This window comes from Gekko japonicus, unplaced genomic scaffold, assembly GCF_001447785.1.
Source record: "Gekko japonicus isolate JY-2015 unplaced genomic scaffold, Gekko_japonicus_V1.1 scaffold752, whole genome shotgun sequence".
NCBI lineage: Eukaryota > Metazoa > Chordata > Lepidosauria > Squamata > Gekkonidae > Gekko > Gekko japonicus.
In genome coordinates, this window is record NW_015170296.1 from 165,775 (window position 1) to 186,311 (window position 20,537).

The 20,537-nt window shown below is 45.1% G+C and overlaps 1 protein-coding gene across 1 annotated transcript; it reads left to right on the top strand.

Annotated features, from left to right (window-relative positions):
* Positions 1 to 3,580: 3,580 nt before the first annotated feature.
* FAM175A (family with sequence similarity 175 member A) lies at positions 3,581 to 20,134 on the top strand. Its single transcript, XM_015417924.1, has 9 exons — positions 3,581 to 3,737; positions 7,353 to 7,443; positions 9,226 to 9,262; positions 11,301 to 11,367; positions 12,984 to 13,177; positions 15,884 to 16,003; positions 16,420 to 16,504; positions 17,763 to 17,874; positions 19,692 to 20,134. Exons 1-9 carry the CDS (start codon positions 3,651 to 3,653, stop codon positions 20,117 to 20,119), a joined length of 1,221 nt encoding a protein of 406 aa, XP_015273410.1. The 5' UTR covers positions 3,581 to 3,650; the 3' UTR covers positions 20,120 to 20,134.
* The last annotated feature ends 403 nt before the right edge of the window (positions 20,135 to 20,537 follow it).

Sequence of the window (20,537 nt, forward strand, 5' to 3'; positions counted from 1 at the left end):
AGGAGGGGAGGGAGCGGGGTAGCCGTGTGGGTGGCCACTCCTGGGGGCAGGGCTTGGGGTGGCCCCACCCACCCCCAGAATCCCCCCCCAAATCCCCCCGCTGGAGTGAGGAGGGGACCTGGTAACCCTACTGCTTGGCCACTGTGTGAGACAGGATGCTGGACTAGATAGGCCATTGGTCTGATCCAGCAGGTCTCTTCTTATGTTCTTAATATCATCTCTTCCAGTCCTATCTGTTGGGAAGCCACTGAAGGCCCAGGAGACACGATGAATAACCATTTGGTTCCTTTGTGCATTGTGTGAAGTGACAAAGATTAAAGTATCAGTAATTCCTAGAGCTGTATTTGGGGAGGGTGAGTATGCACACATTCCCTTTCACATGTAGCGTTTGATAGGTACATGGTAGACTGGGGGGTTGCGTTGCTTCCTGTCAAATTGAGGTCCTTAAAACAGAGAAGGGCCTTCATTATACCCTCATCTACTTCACAGTACAAAAAAACATTTAAAAGGTTTGCATTAGCTCATTTTTATATTTACCTAAACACAAGGGTTATAGGTACTAAATTGAGCTTGTTGTTGTTCAGTCGCACAGTCGAGTCCGACTCTTCGCGACCCCATGGACCAGATCACGCCAGGCCTTCCTGTCTTCTGCCATCCTCTGAAGTTTGCTCAGTTTCATGTTTGTCTTCCACAGTCCTCTGAAGTTTGCTCAATTTCATGTTCGTTGCATCGATGACACTGTCTAACTATCTCATCCTTTGCCGTCCCCATCTTCTTTGACCTTCAAACTTTCCCAGCATCAGGGTCTTCTCTAGTGAGTGCTCCCTTCTCATTTGGTGGCCAAAGTATTTGAGCTTCAGTTTCATTATCTGGCCTTCCAGGGAACAGTCAGGGTTGATTTCTTTTAGGATTGACTGATTTGATCTTCTTGCAGTCCAAGGGACTCTCAAGAGTCTTCTCCAGCACCATAGTTCAAAAGAATCTATTCTTCGGCACTTGGCCTTCCTTATAGTCCAACTCTCGCAGCCATACATGACTACTGGGAATACCATTGCTTTGACCATGCGGACTTTTGTGGGCAGGGTGATGTTGGCAGGGAAACCACTTTGAGACTCCTTAAAAGGTAGAGAAAAGTGGGACATAAAAACCAACTCTTCTTCTTCTCACTAAGATTTGCTGAATCTGTTTTATATGGTAACACAAACTGTCTTTCAAAAAGGGACACTTATGTCCCTAAAGGTGTAAGTGAATGTCCATTCATGTAAATAAACGGTGGTGGAAACTGCTGTCAAGTCACAGCTGACTTCTGGGCTACAGAGATCAGTTCCCCTGGAGAAAATGGAGGGTGGACCCTATGGCATTGTTCCATGCCGAGGTCCCTCCCCTCCCCTCCCCACACCCTGCCCTTCCCTACCAAATCTCCAGGAATTTCCTAACCCAGAACTGGCAACACTAGGTGTAACTCCATTTTAGGACAGCACTGTAAGACAAAGAACGGATTTAAGCAAGGCTCTGGCAAGGGGCCATAACCCCCCCTACATAAAAGATAGTTCAAAGGGTAGCCATGGCTGCGATAATACGGAGTGGAAGCTGCGGCAGGCAAACTATTCCCCCACGGATTAAAGGGACGCGATCAGACAGACACCTCTGTCTGGCGTCCCGGAGTCGTTGGCGGGGCATCTCGTTGCGCCGCAGGAGCGGTGCAAAAAACCACCAGGGAAAGGTAAGTATTATGCAGAACTGCGGGGCAGGCAGGCGGAAATCTGATCGTGCAAACATGCGTCAGTTTGCCCCGGGGGCAAACAGCCTCACATCCCGCCCACAGTTCCTCGGTGGTGTGATCGGAGCCCATGTTAGTCTGTCCCTAGCAGTAGAAAAGAGCAAGCGTTCAGTAGCACCTTCAAGACTAACAAAATTTAATGAAGTGTGCATGCACACAAAAGCTGATACCCAGAATTAAACTTTGTTGGTCTCAAAGGTGCCACTGGACTCAACCTTCATTCTGTGGCTCCAGACCAACACGGCCACCCACCTGCATCTATAATTTGTGGCAGGGTATGAGCTTTTGTGAGTCACTGAAGAAGTGAGCAGCTACGCAAAAACTACTATTGCCTCTATTTGGAACCAAACGGCAAAACCTAAATTGCGATCATGGTATTCCAATATTTGGAACCACTTGATCATGGATAAAATTTCAGATAGTATATCTTATAAAGAATCCTCTCAAGTGTCATATTCCTTTTATGGCCGTTAGTATCCCATTCTGGAGAAATTGGACTTAGTGTTGGAAAATATTAGTAGTTCGCAGCATCAACAATATTATTCTTTTATTCGCCAAAGTTGGGTTCTATAATAAAACTATTTTGTGTACTATTCTTGTAAGTTTTGTATTAGGAAGAGGGTGTTTATAATGCTATGGTAACCAAAAAGTAATAATATTATATTGATGAGTTTCATGGCTTTTGCCAATATTGAAGGTTCATGTTATAGCCTTGTTATATGTTGTATGTTATGTTTATATTTGAAAATTAATAAAAAATATATTTTTAAAAAAGTGAGCAGCTACTCATGAAAGCTCCTCCCCTGCCACAAATCATGTTAGTCTTTAAGGTGCTACTGGACTCTTGCTCTTTTCTGCTGCTACAGACAGACTAGCAGGGCTACCCGCCTTGATCTATCTCCATGGAAGGCACCACATTTAGCCATACAGAATGGAAACCCATCAGCCTTGTGAAGAAACTTGCACAGGTACAAACAGACATTATCATTCTCACCAAATGCAAAAGACTTAATAGTATACCAAAGGGAATGAGAATTTTAAAATGTATCTGAAGAAGCGAGCAGGGACTCACGAAAAGTCACCCCCTAACACGAATTCTGTTAGTCTTTCAGGTGCCATGGAACTCTTGCTCTTTTCTGCTGCTACAGACAGACTAACACGGCTACCCATCTTGATCTATCTCCATGGAAGGCACCACATTTAGCCCTACAGAATGGAAATCCATCAACCTTGTAAAAGAAAAGTGCACACAGGCAGTGTTCCCTCTAAGCTGAGTTAGTGTGAGCTAGCTCACAGTTTTTTAGCCTCTGGCTCACACATTTTTGTCTTAGCTCAGGAAGGATGGCTCCAGAGCAAACTATTTTATGCAGTGGCCAAATCGCTCGCTCACAACTTTAATGCCAGCAGCTCACAAAGTAGAATTTTTGCTCTCAGGACTCCACAGCTTAGAGGGAACATTGCACACAGGTACGGCCATCATCTTTCTCCCCAAATGCAGAAGACATAACATTACACCAAAGGGACTGAGAATAAAAAAAATGGTATCTGAAGACGTGAGCAGTGACTCACGAAAGCTCGTTTCCTGCCACAAATTTCGTTAGTCTTTAAGGTGCGACTGGACTTTTGCCCTTTCCTACATAAAAGAAGCAATACAACGAACGCCGGCGTTTGTGGAGAGCTGTTCCGCGTCCCCTTCATCAACTGCTGCCGCCGCCATGCGCCTTCTGGGCGCTAGATGTCGCTGGCGGCTCCTCGCCTGGTCTCTGGGGCGGGCGCGGCCATTGTTGTCGGCGCCTCCTGGCCGGCTCCCTCAACCGCCCGCCTTCCCGCGCCTTGGCTCGGCGGCTTCGGTTTTGGCGCCACGCTGGGCATGGAGGGGGAGAGCACCACGGCCCTGCTGCCGGGCTTCGTCTTCGGCGCCCTGGCTTTCCACCACCTCAACACCGACTCGGACACTGTACGTAAAAGCGGCCGCCTTCCTCCTTCTCGGGGCTGCGGGGTAGGCGATGCGCACGACCCGGTGCGTGCTTGCGGCTCTCTTTCGCTGAAGCTTCCTTTGCGCTCAGCCCCAGGAACGGTTTTCAGCGGAGCTTGTGCGGCGAGGGCGCCTCTGCGCGTGTGCAGAGTGCGGTCCTCTTCGACTGAGAAGCCAACTGCAGTCAGCCCTAGAATTTAGAGAGACGGATTTTCCGCCTTACAACATCTGGGGATCCGAGGAAGAGCTTGAATGCTAGTCCCTCTTGTGATAGAAACTGAAGGTTGGGTCTGTATGTGAGCCGAGAGATGTGCCCGCCCTGCATGGGCAGATATTTGGACATTCTGGGTGTTATCTTTCCTTCCCACGTTTTATTTTTGCTGTGTCTCAGGGTTGCATTTGTGTGTGTTTTGAAAGAATAAAACCACTTCCCTTCATTAGTTAAATGTGGTGCCCTCCATGGAGATAGATCAAGATGGGTAGCCGTGTTAGTTAGTCTGTCTGTAGCAGCAGAAAAGAGCAAGAGTCCAGTAGCACCTGAAAGACTAACAGAATTTGTGGTAGGGGATGACCTTTCGTGAGTCCCTGCTCTCTTCTTCAGATACATTTTTAAATTCTCATTCCCTTTGGTATAACTTGCTTCAGACCAACACGGCCACCCACCTGCATCTATAATTTGTGGCAGGGTATGAGCTTTTGTGAGTCACTGAAGAAGTGAGCAGCTACTTAGGAAAGCTCTTCCCCTGCCACAAATCTTGTTAGTCCTTAAGGTGCTACTGGACTCTTGCTCTTTACAATGCCAAGACCACAACCATACAGCCTGGAAAATCTACAATCTATCTCCATGGAAGGCACTTTTCTCCCTTTCTCACAATACAAGAACTCGTGGGCACTCCATGAGACTGCAGAGCGGTCGGGTTAGAACGGATAAAAGGAAGTACTTCTTCACCCAAAGAGTGATTAACACATGGAATTCACTGCCACAGGAAGTGGTGGGAGCTACAAGCATGGACGGCTTCAAAAGGGAATTAGATAAGCATATGGAGCAGAGGTCCATCAGTGGCTATTAGCCACAAGGTATAGCTAGGGGCTCTGGGGCAAGTGATGCTCTGTCTTCTTGGTGCTTGGGGGGGGTCAACAGTGGGAGGGCTTCTAATGTCCTGGCCCCACTGCTGGACCTCCTGATGGCACTGGTATTTCTGGCCACTGTGTGACACAGAGTGTTGGACTGGATGGGCCTTTGGCCTGATCCAACATTGGCGTCTCTGATGTTCTGATGTACAACAACTAATGAACTCCGTCCATGAAAGCCTTCAACACCATATTCCGCTTCCCTTCATTTCTCCCTATAGCCCCCCCCCCATTTCTGCAGTAGTCACAGGAACGCCACTGCAACTCATCGGAAACCAAGTGCTTTCGGTGTTCAAATTTCCACGTGTAAGGAGGATGCTCTCTCCGTGTGTATGTGTAATAGATGGAGACTATGTACTCTGTAGCTTAATGCTAAACATCCTGTTTAAAACCAGTTTCCTTTGCAGTGTGACCAAGGATTTTCATGTGGCTGGTGCGCTTCTCCATCCTGTGCATGTGTATTTTTCAGACTTCCCTCCTTTCAGATGTTACTGACCGTAGTCCTTAGTAGAGGAATCCTGCAACTGTGGCTGAACACAGAGAGGCTTTCACTGTCTTACTGATCTACTTACCGGTTTAGTTCACTCCCGCCCCCTTCAATCCAGGAGGATATCCAAAGTGGCTTACAGAAAATAATGTGGTCTGCATATTTTACAAGCTCAACAGCAGGGTATAAATATTTTAAAAGAAACCAGATTTAAACTGTCCATTCAATTACAGCATGCATTTTAAAGCACCAACATATACCCTCCCTTTTAAAAACACATTATTCCTTTCTGGTGTTTTGAATCTGTCTTCAGTTGCTGCCTCCTCACTCCCCACACACACGTTAATGAAATAAGCATTTAAAACACAGACACAAATGATGTGGTGGATGCCCACTCCTATACATATTAGTACACCATGACCACATAATATACACACATTCCATAGATCCATTTTCCCCATGTATATATCTGCCTTTGGGAAGTTCACACCCTTCTGCCAACTCCAGATTTTTCAGACCCTGGAAGAATTTTACTCACCTAGCCGACAACTGCATCTCAACCAATAAAGTCTCACATCGCTTTCCAGATGGTGTTAAATCAAGAGATTAATGCATCTGCTGAAAACATATTGTTCCCTGGTTGCAGACAATGTGTGAACTTGGTCACTGATAGGACAGAGAATGACCTCCCCCCTCCCTGGGTCTATAATAGTAGAACACCCTGTGAAACTGATTGGCTGTAGATGAATGAGAGAGAAAAGCAGCATTAGGTCACGTGGTTGACTTGTGGAACTCATTGACTCAGGGTGGATTTAAAAGGGTGTTGGACAGATTTAGGGAAGACAGGTCTACTGTTGGTTATTTATTGGCCATGATAGCCAAAGGGCGGGGAGGGGGGTGTCTCTGGATTCAAAAGAAAAATGCCTTTTAACATATAATGATGGAGAGCAGTCTGCAAGTGAGGGCTATTACATGTGGCCCTTCTTTTGGGTTTCCATAGGGCATCAGCTAGCCACTGTTGGAAACAGGATGCTGGACTAGATGGACCACTGGCCTGATCCGGCATGGCTGCTCTTACACTGAGAGCCAGTTTGTTGTAGTGGTTAAGTGCGCGGACTCCAATCTGGAAGAACTGGGTTTGATTCCCCACTCCTCCACTTGCAGCAGCTGGATGACCTTTGGCAAGCCATAGTTCTGTCACAGCTGTTCTTGAAAGAGCAGCTCTCGAAAGAGCTCTCTCAGCTCCACCTACCTCACAGGGGGGAGGAGAAAGGAAAGGAGATTGTAAACCACTCTGAGACTCCTTCAGGTAGTGAAGGGCAGGGTATAAATCCAATCTCTTCTCTTCTTCTTCTTACATTCTTATGGTGGAGTGCCTAGCTGCAACCAGGTCTCTTTGATAATCTCAGTGTCAATCTAGCAATGTAGTCAGTGTCATCACTGTGCTACAAGCAGTTCCAAATATTTAGGGGAAACAAATCTAAGGGCAGTTTTATATGTGAAATGCCCATTCACACAAAATCAGGTCACGATATTCAGTTTCTCTTCCATGCATATGTTTACAGCATTTGCATAGTGGATGGATAGTCTCAAAAAGACCTTTAAACTTTGTGGAAATGCCTGTAGTTCTTACATTTAAAAAAACAAGCCCTAAAACAGAATTTTGTAAAGACTGTAGATTATTATGTAAACTTTGCTCCTGTTCCCATGCTGTTTTGCTTCTAGCTGAAAAAATGGGTTGTGATTACATAATTCACATTAATGTTTGGAGGCTGGGGGAATTATGCAATTATATAATTCAGATTAATTTTGTGAGGGGTGAGCAGTAGAACCCTTTATTGTGTTGTATTGATTTTTAGACCTTTCTCCCGATCTTTTCCCAGCGTGTATGTTCAGAATATTTATATGGAATAGGTAGTCCTGAAACTTCCCTGCAGTATTTCCAGCATCTCATATGTTTTTCTTGTCTGGTTATAAAGGAAGGCTTCCTCCTTGGGGATGTGAAAGGCGAAGCCAAGAACAGCATTACTGACTCTCAGATGGATGATGTTGAAGTGGTTTATACAATTGGTAAGTCTTGAGTGGTACAGTTTTGGTCCCGTCCCCCGCTTTCCATGAGGTGTTTTATCACATTTTCCAATTGCCCCTTATAGGAACTTTACGCATATCATTAGGGAATCTTTGTACTGCACAGGCAGTGAACAGGAGATTACATATACTGTTTCTGCCCTGGGGGACCCTGTATTTTGTGGAAAGGTGGCATTGAAATATGAATACTATATTTTAGTGCAATTTTTATGAAGGCAAAATAATGAACAAATAACAAACTGTATTCCTTAGGGTATGACATCGCCAGTATTTCTGCACATAGTAGTGCAGCTCTGTTGTATTTATGTATTATAGCCAGTTTGGTGTAGTGGTTAAAAGCGCAGACTCTAATCTGGGAGAGCAGGGTTTGATTCCCCACTCCTCCACTTGCAGCAGCTGGAGCACCTGGGGCAAGCCATAGTTCTGACAAGAGCTGTCCTTGAAAGGGCAGTTTCTGTCAGAGCTCTCTCAGCCCCACCTACCTCACAGGGTGTCTGTTGTAGGGAGGGGAAGGGAAAGGAGTTTGTAAGCCGCTCTGAGACTCCGAGTGAACGGCGGGGTATAAATCCAATCTTCTCCTCCTCATCCTATCAGATCACAAGCCCCAGCCAGATGATCTGTTTTACAAAATTTCAGTTGCACAACTTTGTCCTCTTTAATCTAGTTATCTAACATTTTTTTTAATCCAGTCTTCTCTTTCAAAGGTGGCACTCTCCCTTCCCCCTTTTTATTCCCACAACCATCCTGTGAGGTGAGTTAGACTGAGAGAATAAAAACGGCAGGGTGGGCTTTTGAACCCTGCTTTCCCAGGTCACAGTCTGACACTCTAACCACCATACCACCTTGGTTCTTACGATGTTAGCACCACCTATAATGATCCCATACTGTGCTGTTCCTTTTCCTTCAGCTTCCAAAGTTCCTTACACAACAGACCAGGGATCCCCAACATTTTCCAAGCCTTTGGACACTTCTGGAATTATGATACAGGGTGGCAGGTTCAACCACAAAATGGCCGCTACAGGCAGTGGAACGAACTATAATAAGTCAGGGTGTGAGGTAACATATAACTCTAATAGTACCATTTGTCTGAAGAGCCTTCGGGGCAGGGCGGGATATAAATAAATAAAATAAATAAAAGTGTGCTTCACACACGAAAGCTTATACTTTGAATAAAAGTTTGTTGGTCTTAAAGGTGCCACTGGACTCAGACTTTGTTCTGCGGCTTCAGACCAACACAGCTAACCACCTGAATTTTTCTAATAGTACCTCTTCAGGATTTCAGGCAGAAGCTCTGTATAACTGTATGTCTTTTAAAATGAATATAATTTTAAAATATTTTCTTGCGTGTGCACAGTAGCATAGTGAAGACCTTCATGCTGTAGCGGTAGCTGTTGCTGAAGCAGTTTTAAAAATCTCTGCGCAGCATATCAGATACCGATGGGCCAAAGCCCCACCTGGTTCCACCCCCTTTTAAAAAAAAACATGTTGGGAATTCCTGCAACAGATCCTTGTTTTCCTGTTCTCTTCGGAGCTGAGAAAGGGAAGACAAAAAAGTAGCTTTAGGGGACTCCCTGCTCTGCTCTGTAGTTACATACACCCCAAAAGTCTGCATCTTCCAATTTTCCAACAAGGCTAACTAGTAGGTTTTCTTTGAAGATCTGAGTGGGCACAGAATGGGACTTAACTCCTTTTGAGTGGGGAATATGCAGAAATACATCTACACCAAACATTCAGAGCAAAAGTGACATGTTGATTTCATTTCAGATATACAGAAGCACATTCCATGCTACCAACCCTTCAGGTAAGTATTATATCTAATTAAAAAAAACAATGTTGTACTTTGTTTTGCATGCCCCAAGGATGCAAGGCTCACCAATACCAGGGCCAGAGCCTTTTCTGTGACGGCTCCTTACTGGTGGAACGAGCTCCCGGAGGAGATCAGGGCCCTGCGGGAGCTTTTACAGTTCCGCAGGGCCTGCAAGACGGAGCTCTTCCGCCAGGCTTTTAAATAGGAGCCGCCACCACTACTGTTGCCATCAATTATTCCATTGAACTTCTGGAACTTAGGACTGGCCCACATGCATCGCCAGGCCTGTATTTGCTCGGGGGATGATGATCGGAAGGACAAGTGGACTTAGATCTGAAGAGCGCGCCTCACAGGTTGTTGCAAGGATATAATGTAGAAGGAGAATGATGTAAGCTGCTTTTGGTCCCCATTGTGGAGAAAGGTGGGATTTAAATCAAGTAAATAAATTATGTAGCTGAAGATGGCGGGGCAGATAAAAAAATGAGTTGGCTGGCTGCTGGGTGGGAAGAAGAGAAGGATACAGGGAAAGTTGAGATTGCAAGGAGGAAAGAAAGGGGAAATACTGGGGGATGGGGGTACAGGGAGAAATGAGATGCCCTCTACAACTCCTTGCGTGTCCTCCACTTGTACCCTTCTAAGTCCATTGAAGTTAATGGACCTAGAAGGATGTAACTCTGCTCTGGATTGCATGGCTAATGCTCTTCATACTTTCTTTGCACATAGGAAGCCAGCATGTAAAGAAAGACAGACTACAATCCTTTGTGAAATCTAGTTGTGGCGGGGGGGGGGGGGGGGGGAAAAAGTCAATTCTATAAACGTCCACCTGCAGGTTGGTGGTACAGCCTGGCATCATTTTGTGTTTTTTAACACCTCAGTCCTTGAGTTTTTGATGCAAAGAAAAGAGACTGCTGCCTTCAGATTTGCAGACGACGTTTCCCACTTAATAACATCTGCTCTACCGGAAGAACTCATTTCTGTTTGCTGATGTGTTGCCGTCGGGTCTTACTATGACTTTGGGGGGAGGCACTTGTGAGTTTCCTGCATTGTGCAGGGGGTTGGACTAGATGACCCTGGAGGTCCCCCCTTCCAACTCTATGATTCTATGACTCAGGTCAATTTGGAGCACATGAAACATGTAGTACACTCCAGGGAGCAGATACCCTGTGATTATCATCTCTGGAAGAAACATGTAGTACATTCTTCTTTGTAGATGCTTTCTTCTCACCCTCCCCTCTGCTCCCAAGAATTTTTGTCCTGTATTCTTGATTGCCCTGATCTGGATGGCCCAGTCCAGTCTCATCAGATCTCGAAAGCTAAACAGGGTCAGGCTTGGTTGGTTCTTGGATGGGAGGACCACCAAAGAAGTCCAGGGTCGCTATGCAGAGGCAGGCAGTGGCGAGCCACCTCTGAATGTCTCTTGCTTCGAAAACCTTACAGGGTTGCCATAAGTCAGCTGCAATTTGATGGCACTTTCCACCACCACCGTTGATTATTGATTTGGAATATTATATTATTTGTGCAGTGGAATAGGTTTACTGTATGAGTCCCAGTGGAGCTGCAGTGGCTCAGTGGTGAAGACGCTGAACTGCAGACCGGAAGGTTGGTAGTTCAGCAGTTCGAGACCCGACTGCCGCATGACGGAGTGAGTTCCCATATCTGGCCCCAGCTCCTGCCAGCCTAGCAGTTCAAAAGCAAGAAATTGCAAGTAGATGAATAGGTAACCGCTTCGGTGGGAAGGAAACAGCATTCCGTGCGCCTCGGCATTTAGTCATTGACCATGGAAACGTCTTCGGACAACGCTGGCTCTCCGTCTTGGAAACAGAGATGAGCAGCACCGCACCCCTAGAGTCGGATTCAACTGGCTTTCGAGCAAGGGAAACCTTTACCTATGAGTCCCAGTAAATACCAGAGAAAATGCTAAAGACGGGTGTTTACATACGTGAAACAATACAAACCAGTGTGACACCAGATAAAAATGCTTTAGATCTTAATACTTCTGTGGCTCTCTAATCTACTTTGTTTGCTTTTCCAGCTTTTACAACTCAGCTGGAGAACTGAATGAATGTGCACTGACGAAAATACTGTTAGGCTGCAAAAAGGTACTTTGCATTTAGAACTAACCTCTGTTCTGGAAATGATTCAGGAAAATATATGGGTACTGAGCTAGATATAATAATGTTACCTGAAGACCTGTGTAATTTCCCACAACTTCATGTTGGCCATGTGCTGCCTGACCTTATCCATGTTTACTTGGAAGTAAGTTACAGGGAGTTCAGTGGTACTTACTCTATGGTAAGTGTGCATATGCTTACAGCCTTAGGCATATTGATTTATACCATAAGGACACAATCCATCAGGAACTCAAAAGCTGCCTTGAAATGAATGACAGCTATGTAAATGCACATATGTAAATTCTCCACTTGATGCAGTAATGCTTTGATTAGGGAAAGTCAGACATTTAATTGCTTTTGGGTTCTTTTAGCTGTCTGCTGTGAATTAATGTTCATTCAGCAAAAGCAGCTTATATCACAGGTTGTGTACTCTTGCCCCGAAACCTCCCCCCATTCCCCTACCCCTCCATACATTTACTTGCCTACTTCAAAAAGGTGTTATTAGGGTATGTTTATATATAAGCATCGTTGCATTTGCAGCATTTGGTTCAGGAAAACAAGTAATAGTTCATTCCGGAGGAGCAGCTATGTTACCTTGTTGCAGCGAAAACAAACAGGTGTCTCGTGGCACTTTTAAAGAGTAACCAAGATTTTATCCTGTTATCAATTTTCATAGACGAGGGCCTGATGGAAGTTTATTGTGCTAGAATAAAACTGTGTTAGTAAGCGGCCACAAGGCTCATAAGAATATTTCTTATTCTAGTCGTGCTATCTACTGCCCGGACTCAGTAGCAGCGATGATTAGTCCCAAGCTATGGCTGGGGGTTGTCTCTCACCTTGTTGTCTGTGGCAAATAACAGGTGCCTCCAGGTGGCTGCGGTGGCTCAAGTGGTTAAGATGCTGAACTGCAGGCTCTGGAAGGTCGGTAGTTCAGCAGTTCGAGACCCGGGTGCTGCATGATGGAGTGAGCTCCCGTCTCTAGTTCCAGCTCCTGCCAACCTAGCAGTTCGAAAGCAAGAAATTGCAAGTAGATAAATAGGTACCACTTTGGTGGGAAGGTAACAGCGTTCCGTGCGCCTTGGTGTTTAGTCATGCCGGCCACATGACCACGGAAACGTCTTCGGACAGCGCTGGCTCTTCAGCTTTGAAACGGAGATGAGCACCGCAACCCTAGAGTCGGATTCGACTGGCTTTCGAGCAAGGGAACCTTTACCTTTTAAAGGTGACCAGATTGTGAAGCTTCATAAAGGGTGGTCCTCCCTCCATGTGCACACGTTTGGTTTCAAATAGCTCAGTGTTAGGTGTATATGGACAGGGGAGCAACTGAACATGCCTGAGGATTAGTAATCTCTGTGAATTTCCTTGCACAGTTGGATAAGCACCTGCCAGGGCAAGAGCACCCACGGTACTTACCACCTTGGTTCTGTGATTTTCCAGGGCATTTTTTTGCAGCAGCTCATAGACTTGGGACTCTAATTCTTAATTTGAATTTTCTTGTTTCCACTGGACTCTCATACAATGGAAACCATGCGGTTCATGGGTGTGGTCTTGGATTTTTTTTTTTAAAGATGTATCTGATTTTCAGATTCATTTCTCTTTTCCAGGCGGTGGTAGGCTGGTACAAACTCAGGCGCAACACTGACCAGACGATGACATTCAGAGAGCGGCTCCTTCATAGGCATTTACAGTCACACTTGTCAAACCAGGGCCTTGTCTTTCTGCTGTTAACTTCCACGGTAACCTCATCAAGCTCGTCCACGTACAAACTTGAATACGCCTTGCATAAACCGCAAGAGGGGTAAGTCTCTCTATTAATTTTTATTTTTGCAGGGAGGAATACTATCTTCTGTGCTATGACACTTCATGTTCATGTTCAAATTCATTCTATCCTTAAAAGGGTATATCATAGTAATGTGATAAAACTTTAAAATTGTCGACTTAGCCATATAATACAAAGTACGAGTTTCTGTAGTTTATGGCTCCCCCAGCGTGGTTCCTGTGGGTGCTGTGGCTCCGCCCAACACATTTCTTGGCACCTGCCATGTGCTTTTGGAAAGTGGGTGGGGCTAGATGGAGCTTTTGCCCAGCAGGGCTTCTGATAGGCTATGCGGATTAAAAGGCATTTTCTTCTTAAACAGAGTTTCTACCTGGAATGTTGCAGATCATTTCAGAGGGCAGCCACATCGGCCTGCAGTAGAACAGTTAGACTGCCGTGGCACCTTAGAGACCAACCAGATTTTCAGGGTATAAGCTTTCAAGGGTCAAAACTCCTTGAGTCAAAGCCTATACCACGGGTTCCCAAAGTGGGCAATACCGCCCCCTTGGGGGGCGCTGGAACGATCCAGGTGGGCTGGAAGGATCCAGGTGCAGATCCACAAACTGCAGCTTTTTGTCCACTTCTTGGAAGGTAGATTTCCAGGGGGGTGCTGAGCAGTGTGTTCCCTCTAACTTGAGTGTGAGCTAGCTCACAGTTTTTTAGCCTCCAGCTCACAGATTTTTGTCTTAGCTCAGGAAGGATGGCTCCAGAGCTGACTAATTTATGCAGCAGCCAAATCACTTGTTCAAAGTAGAATTTTTGCTCACAAGACTCCACAGCTTAGAGGGAGCATTGGCACTGAGTACTTTTGTTTCTGAAAAGGGGGTGGTAGCAGAGGTCATTTCGGGGGGGATCGCGGGGGATCGCAGTTCCCCCGGGGGAGGTACGGGGGGCGGGGCACATGACGAAGCCCCGCCCCCTGCTTCCGGCCGCCCCGCTTCCGGCCCTCATTCAGCCAGGAGGAGGCAGGAGAAGAGGGAGGGTAAGTTGCTTCCTCCCTGCATCTCCCCACCCCTGCCTGCCTGGGGCCAGGGAGGGCCTTTGCGGGGCTTCCTTGCACTTCCGCCGGCTGGGACCATTGGGGGCAGGGTGTGTGGCCTTATGACACACTTCCAGTGATGTCAGGGGGTGTGGCCTTATGACACACTTCCGGTGATGTCAGGGGGTGTGGTATATGCTAATGAGTTATGCTAATGAGTTCCCCTAGCTCTTTTTCCACGAAACGAGCCCTGGGTGGTAGGCTAAATAAGTTTGAGAGCCTCTGGCCTATACCCTGAAAATCTGGTTGGTCTCTAAGGTGCCAACGGGTCTCGAATCTAACGGTTAAAGAGTTCCTATTAGAGTTGTATAGAACCTCACTTTGTGAGATTCTGTGGTTGGCTCTACCTCCCGTGGCAGCCATTTTGTAGTCGTGCCCACTGCCTTGTGTCAGAATTCCAGAAATGTCTGCTGGCTCAAAGAAGCAGGGGATCCATGCTTCAGTTAATGTCTTTCCTCCAACGTGTAATCTGTTCTGCATCTGAACAGCAGAAACAATTTACTTCAAATGGAATTTCCATTTCTTATTCTTGAAATCTCTGGCTACAATTTTAGGTGTATGGCAGTCCCATAGGAATCCATGCACTTACGACTGTGGCCTTTATCTTTTGGAACAATCGATTTTCTAGTGAAGGGTCGGTTTCTGAGTTAGGCTGGATTGTATCTGAAGAAACAGGAGTCTTCCTGACCTCTACATTTTCATGAAAAACAGAGTGTGAGCTAGCAGCTCTGGCCGTGTCCCAGCTCTGAAGTTTCAGAATGCATGTGTGAGATTATACAGGTTTCTGTGGTCGGAAGCAATGCATAATGTTGTCTACAAGCCAAATCTGACTGACAAGGATGCACGTTTTTAGGTTTCTGTCAGCTATTATCTTAAAATATGCTTGCTTAGTTTGTCTGAGAAATTAGATCTCGTGTGTGCGTGTGTGTGCCATCAAGTTGCTTCCAACTTTTGGCATCTCTATGAATTAATGACCTCCAAAACCTCCTGTTGTGAAAAGCCTTGCTCGGGTCTTGCAAACTGAGGGTCGTGGCTTCCTTGATCTTAGTCAATCCATTTCGTGTTGAGTCTTCCTCTATTCCTTCTGCCTTCCACTTTTCCTAGCATTACTGTCTTTTCCAGTGACTCTTGTCTTCTCCTAATGTGACCAAGGTACAATAGCCTCAGTTTGGTCATTTTATCTTCTAGGGAGAATTCAGGCTTGATTTGACCAAGAACCTACCTATTTGTCTTTTTAGCAGCCCACGGTACCTGTAAAATTCGTTTCCAACACCACATTTCAGATGAATCCACTTTCTTCCCATCAGCTTTCTTCATTGTCCAACTTTCACACCCACAACATAGATCATAGTTATCGTTAATATCCCTGGTCTTTCAAGAAAGCTGCTGCTGGAAGACCGTAGGAAGTATTTTGCTTTTGGTTTTTGCAGCTAGTTCCTGTAGAAGCAGAATTTCTTTAAAAGATCCTCTTTTTTCTTTTTCTTATTTTGTCCCTGAGAAGCGCATATCCTACAATTGTATTAAAATTTAATGAAAGAACAGCATTCTATTATGCATTTTGACAAGAAACGTTTAGGTGATGCACCCTTTTGGTCCACAGTGTAAAAGTTTCCCATATTTATTTATATCCTCTTCCTCTTTTCCCGAAGTCTTCTCCAGAAAGTTCCTCTTGTTGTTGCCAATCTGGGAATGGCAGAACAGCAAGGCTACCGAACAGTATCTGGTTCTTGTATTTCTTCTGGCTTTTGTCGAGGGATTGCAAAACACAGGTAAGAACAGAATGTTTTTATATTTTGCATGTTGTTTCCAGGGGTTTCCATATAAGCTACGCATTAGCTGTAGATCAGGGAAAGCACAGCTCATTCAGAATCCTAAACAATGGTTCAAAAAAATCTTCAGGACATTGCATATAGAAATAGCCTACAATTCTGCACTGTTCAAAAGTAGCTAAACATTTCAGTGCCTGTAATCTGATATAACATTTTCTTCACTAATAGTTTAACTAGTGAACACAATTGCTCCCATTCTACTATGCGTTCCTATTGATTCGGTGGCAATTGTGTTTTGAAGTGTCCATGTTTTAAAATGCTGTTAAGTCAAAATATTTCTATGTGGGGTAAGATCCACTTTATTGTAAATGTCAGATGTGAACAGTACATTCTAGGTTTTCTTTTTGTACCAAAAGGTCAGAATTTTTTAATGAAGATGGGTCTCTTAAAGAGGTTCGTAAGATTAATGACATGTATGCTACTTTGCAGGAGGAACTGAAGGTAAGTTTAAACATTTTCTTGTGTAGCTTTTAACAAGAAACGTGAAGTCTGAATAAATCAGTGTGGTCAGAAACAAAGGAAAAGCCAATTCTATCAACAGTTCCAGTTCAGCTGCAACGTTATGCCTCTTAGAAATAGAACCGTAGGTAGATTTGAAAGGGTTGCCATCTGCATAGTTATTCTGCAGTCGTATTGGTTTAGGCCAGGGGTCCCCAACGTGGTGCCCATTTTCGCCGTGATGCCCACTAGCACTTTTCTGGTGTCTGCTAAGTGGGCAGGGCCAGGTGGGGCTTTTACCCAGCAAGGCTTCTGATTGGCAAAATAATCTTTTTTTTAAATGTTTGCTTCATAGCGCTATAGCACTATAAAAACACTCCAGGCATTCCAATGGCGTTGATATATTGCTGTTCCGTTATAGTGTTATAGCGCTATAACGCTATAAAGCAAACTTTTTTAAAAAAAAAAAAGCCAGAGATCGCCTGCGTGGGCAAAAAACGGCGAGGGAAAGCGCATCGGAACCGGGAGAGGAACTGAAGACTACTTGGAAGCGGTTGACAGGTAAAACACTTCAGCCCCGTTTCCTGAACGGGACAGAAGCGTTTGTATGTGAAATTACAAATATATTCCGGTAGGGAACCGGTTCTAAAACGGTTCTGTCTGAAATGACAGACCAGAAACTGTTTGGGAACCGTTCCTCTTCCGGATTATATCGTCTGTCTGAAATTCCTCATTCTTTCTAATCTGGGAGGGAACAGCCATACCACTCTCATTGAGGAGGTTTGTTAATCCAACAGTAACATATAAAATGTCGTTATGCACCCCATTTCTCAGAGCGGCAAACAAGAAGCCTCCAAATTGTCTGCCAACAGGGAACAGAGACAGCAACCACCTTGTGTTGTATCTGGTGTACCTTGTGCTCATCCTTCATTAATTTTGCTTAATCTCCTTTTAAAAGCAAAGTGGCCATCGCTACATCTTATGAATTCCATTTGCTACTTATGCATTATATGAATTAGTACATGTTAACTGAATGGCCACGCTTCTTCTGCTTCTGGCATTTTTGGTGGCACTTGGGAACTTGGAGGCGAACTCACAGGCAGGGTTTTAGACTAGACTTAACACTGTCGAGACACAGTTGTTTTGTGAGCAACTGTGATCTTCTACTTCAGGAGTTTAAATTACAGAAAGTTCCATAGGGATATCGTCAGGTGCTAATACGAACGAATAATTCTATAACTGTCCCGTTTTTCTCTTCTAGGATTTGTGCAGTAAAGTAGTGGATGGTGAAAGATCAGTAGAGAGTCTACTGGCAGAAGTGGATAAACTGAAACAAGAAATAAGAAGGAAAAAAGAACGGATAGAAGCTGCAGGTATATAGTAAATCATCACTCTTCTCTGACTTTCACTCCTAATCATCTGGAGGAACCTGCTCAAAGATGTACAAATGTAGCATGGTGGGAAAGTGAGAGCCTGCATTACCAGATGCTCATTGGTCTGAAGCAGCAAAACAAAGTTTGAGTCCAGTGGCACCTTTAAGACCAACGAAGTTTAATTAAAGGTATAAGCTTTCGTATGCAAACACTGTATCTGAGGAAGTTTGCTTGCACATGAAAGCTCATACCTTGAATAAAACTTTGTTGGTCTTAAAGGTGCCACTGGACTCAAACTTTCTTCTGATACAACCGCTGTTTTGGAAGTGTGTGAATTTTTAAAAAAATTATGTGATTTTAAATGTAAAGTGTATTCAATACTGTAGCTGCGTCCAGGGCATCACACAGGTAACCCGCATAGTTATTGCCCCCTCCCCATAATTAGTGTTGATGTGGGGGGGGGATGGGGGCCGGACGACAACAAGCAACCTTAATGTATTCATGGGAAGGGTCAACACTCCGCACCCAGTGCCTTGGCCTCAGTCCAAATCCCCTCATTTAGCCACATCTTTTATGTAGCACTCGAAAAAGGCCCTGAGAACTCTTCCTACTTTTATTTTAAACATGTAAAATGCAGCAGAATTGGAAACATTTGTAAACGAACTGATACTGCATACTGTCAGATGAAGACATGTGGTTTAAGACTTAGTGATTCTTTGCATGAGAGAGGTGGGGCAGTTCAGAGTACACCCACACACAGACACCTATTGGGACAAACGTTAATGGAAAACACAGCCGAAGGTGATAGATGCTACATGTGTGGGTTAAAACAGGACTTTTTAATATTGTTCCATGAGCCTGAGATTCTTCAATAAAAATATCAGTAAGGGTTGCTGTTGTCCTTAAAGAACAGCTTACTTGTTATGTTCTCCATGCAGAATTTGGAAATCCTTCTGAAACGCAGATTCCTTTTATTTTAAAAATGGATGCAGGTGCCTGTTTGGAGATGAGGTCTCCAAAGTTCAGAGCCTATTGCCCTACTGAACCCATCTGCTATGATCTCAGGCAGGGGTCGTTTCATAGAAAAAGAGCTAGGGGAACTCATTAGCATAACTCATTAGCATATGCCACACCCCCTGACATCACCAGAAGTGTGTCATAAGGCCACACCCCCTGACATCACCGGAAGTGTGTCATAAGGCCACACACCCCGCCCCCAATGGTCCCGGCCGCCGCTGGCGGCCTTGCAGCTCCACTGCTGAGCCCCATGAGGGGCCTGGCGGTGGACCTGCAAGGCCGGCGGGAGTGCAAGGAAGCCCCGTGAAGGCCCTCCCTGGCCCCAGGCAGGCAGGGGTGGGGAGAGGCAGGGAGGAAGCAACTTACCCTCCCTGTTCTCCTGCCTCCTCCTGGCTGAATGAGGGCTGGGAGCGGGGCGGCCGGAAGCAGGGGGTGGGGCTTTGTCATGTGCCCCGCCCCCGTACCTCACCTGGGGGAACTGCGATCCCCCGCGTTCCCCCCCGAAATGACCTCTGATCTCAGGGATTCCTTTCTGATCTAATATGGCCTTTACAGTTCAATTTTTAGGCTTCGTTTCTATGAAAGGGCCATCTACCAATAGGTTTTTCCCCTTAATCCTATAGCATGTCTCCCTGTGCTGCTGAATAAGTTTTACAGAGTGTCTCATACATAGTTCTCTTGACTAGCAAGAGATTTTCAATGTACACAATGAAACAATGTACACATTATGATATTGAACAAAGATTGTCTTGCTTCTAGTCTCCCCCTTCCTACAGCTTTCCCCCCCCTGTCTGTTTCAGGTAAGACTAGAAGTCTCCCAGCTGAGACAAAAGAGAATATTTTCCTTTGTCAAGCGTTGCAAAACTTTTTCCCAAAATCTGGACTGCAGACAAGCATTGTTACCTTAAAAGGAAGACAGATTTCAAAATACTGCTGCAATACTGACCACAAGATCAATGTAATGGACCAGTTAACCTTAATGCTGAAAGAAAGTAGTTTCCCTGAAGCTGAAACAAGACAAGCAGTTAAGCGAAAGTCTATCGTGAGTGCCACTGGACTAAAGCCCTTCAAAAGGCTTCGATCTCTGCAACTGCATCAAAAGCTATTTCCAACGGATCAAGAGAACGGTGACCAGGAAAGATGCACTACAAGTAATACTGAAACAGAGGACAATGTAAGGAAAGATCTTGATGAACATACTGTGTCCCCCAAACTTCTAACTTCTTGAAGGTGGGGGAGGGGGGCAGCAAAACAAAAACAGTATTAAGCTGCTGGTAAAACACTTAAACCAGCATTATCCCTGTATTTGAGGGGAAATGAGCCCAGACTGCGCTTTCTTAACTGAATTTGTATACACCTTCTCAGGGAGTATCACAGAACAAGAATGCAATGAGCAGTACACCTTACCTTTTAACACATTGTGCTTACTGTTAGGTTGTACTGGAGATCAAACGCTGTTAAACATTTTGAAAGCCAGCTGATGAGGCCTTGATGCATAGATGTCATATCCATCGCCACCAGAAAGCTCTAATAATGCGGTTGCCCAAACCATCAACCATTAATAACATACAATATAGATGAAGCAAGATTTCCAACTAAAAGTGGAATCCTATGCACACTTATCCAGGAATCAATCCCACAGAGAC

Coding starts and splice junctions, on each gene's coding strand:
- FAM175A (XM_015417924.1), top strand. CDS start 3,651: ATGGAGGGGGAGAGCACCACGGCCCTGCTGCCGGGCTTCGTCTTCGGC. Junction 3,738..7,352: donor TCAACACCGACTCGGACACT/GTACGTAAAAGC, acceptor CTGGTTATAAAG/GAAGGCTTCCTCCTTGGGGA. Junction 11,368..12,983: donor TACTGTTAGGCTGCAAAAAG/GTACTTTGCATT, acceptor TCTCTTTTCCAG/GCGGTGGTAGGCTGGTACAA.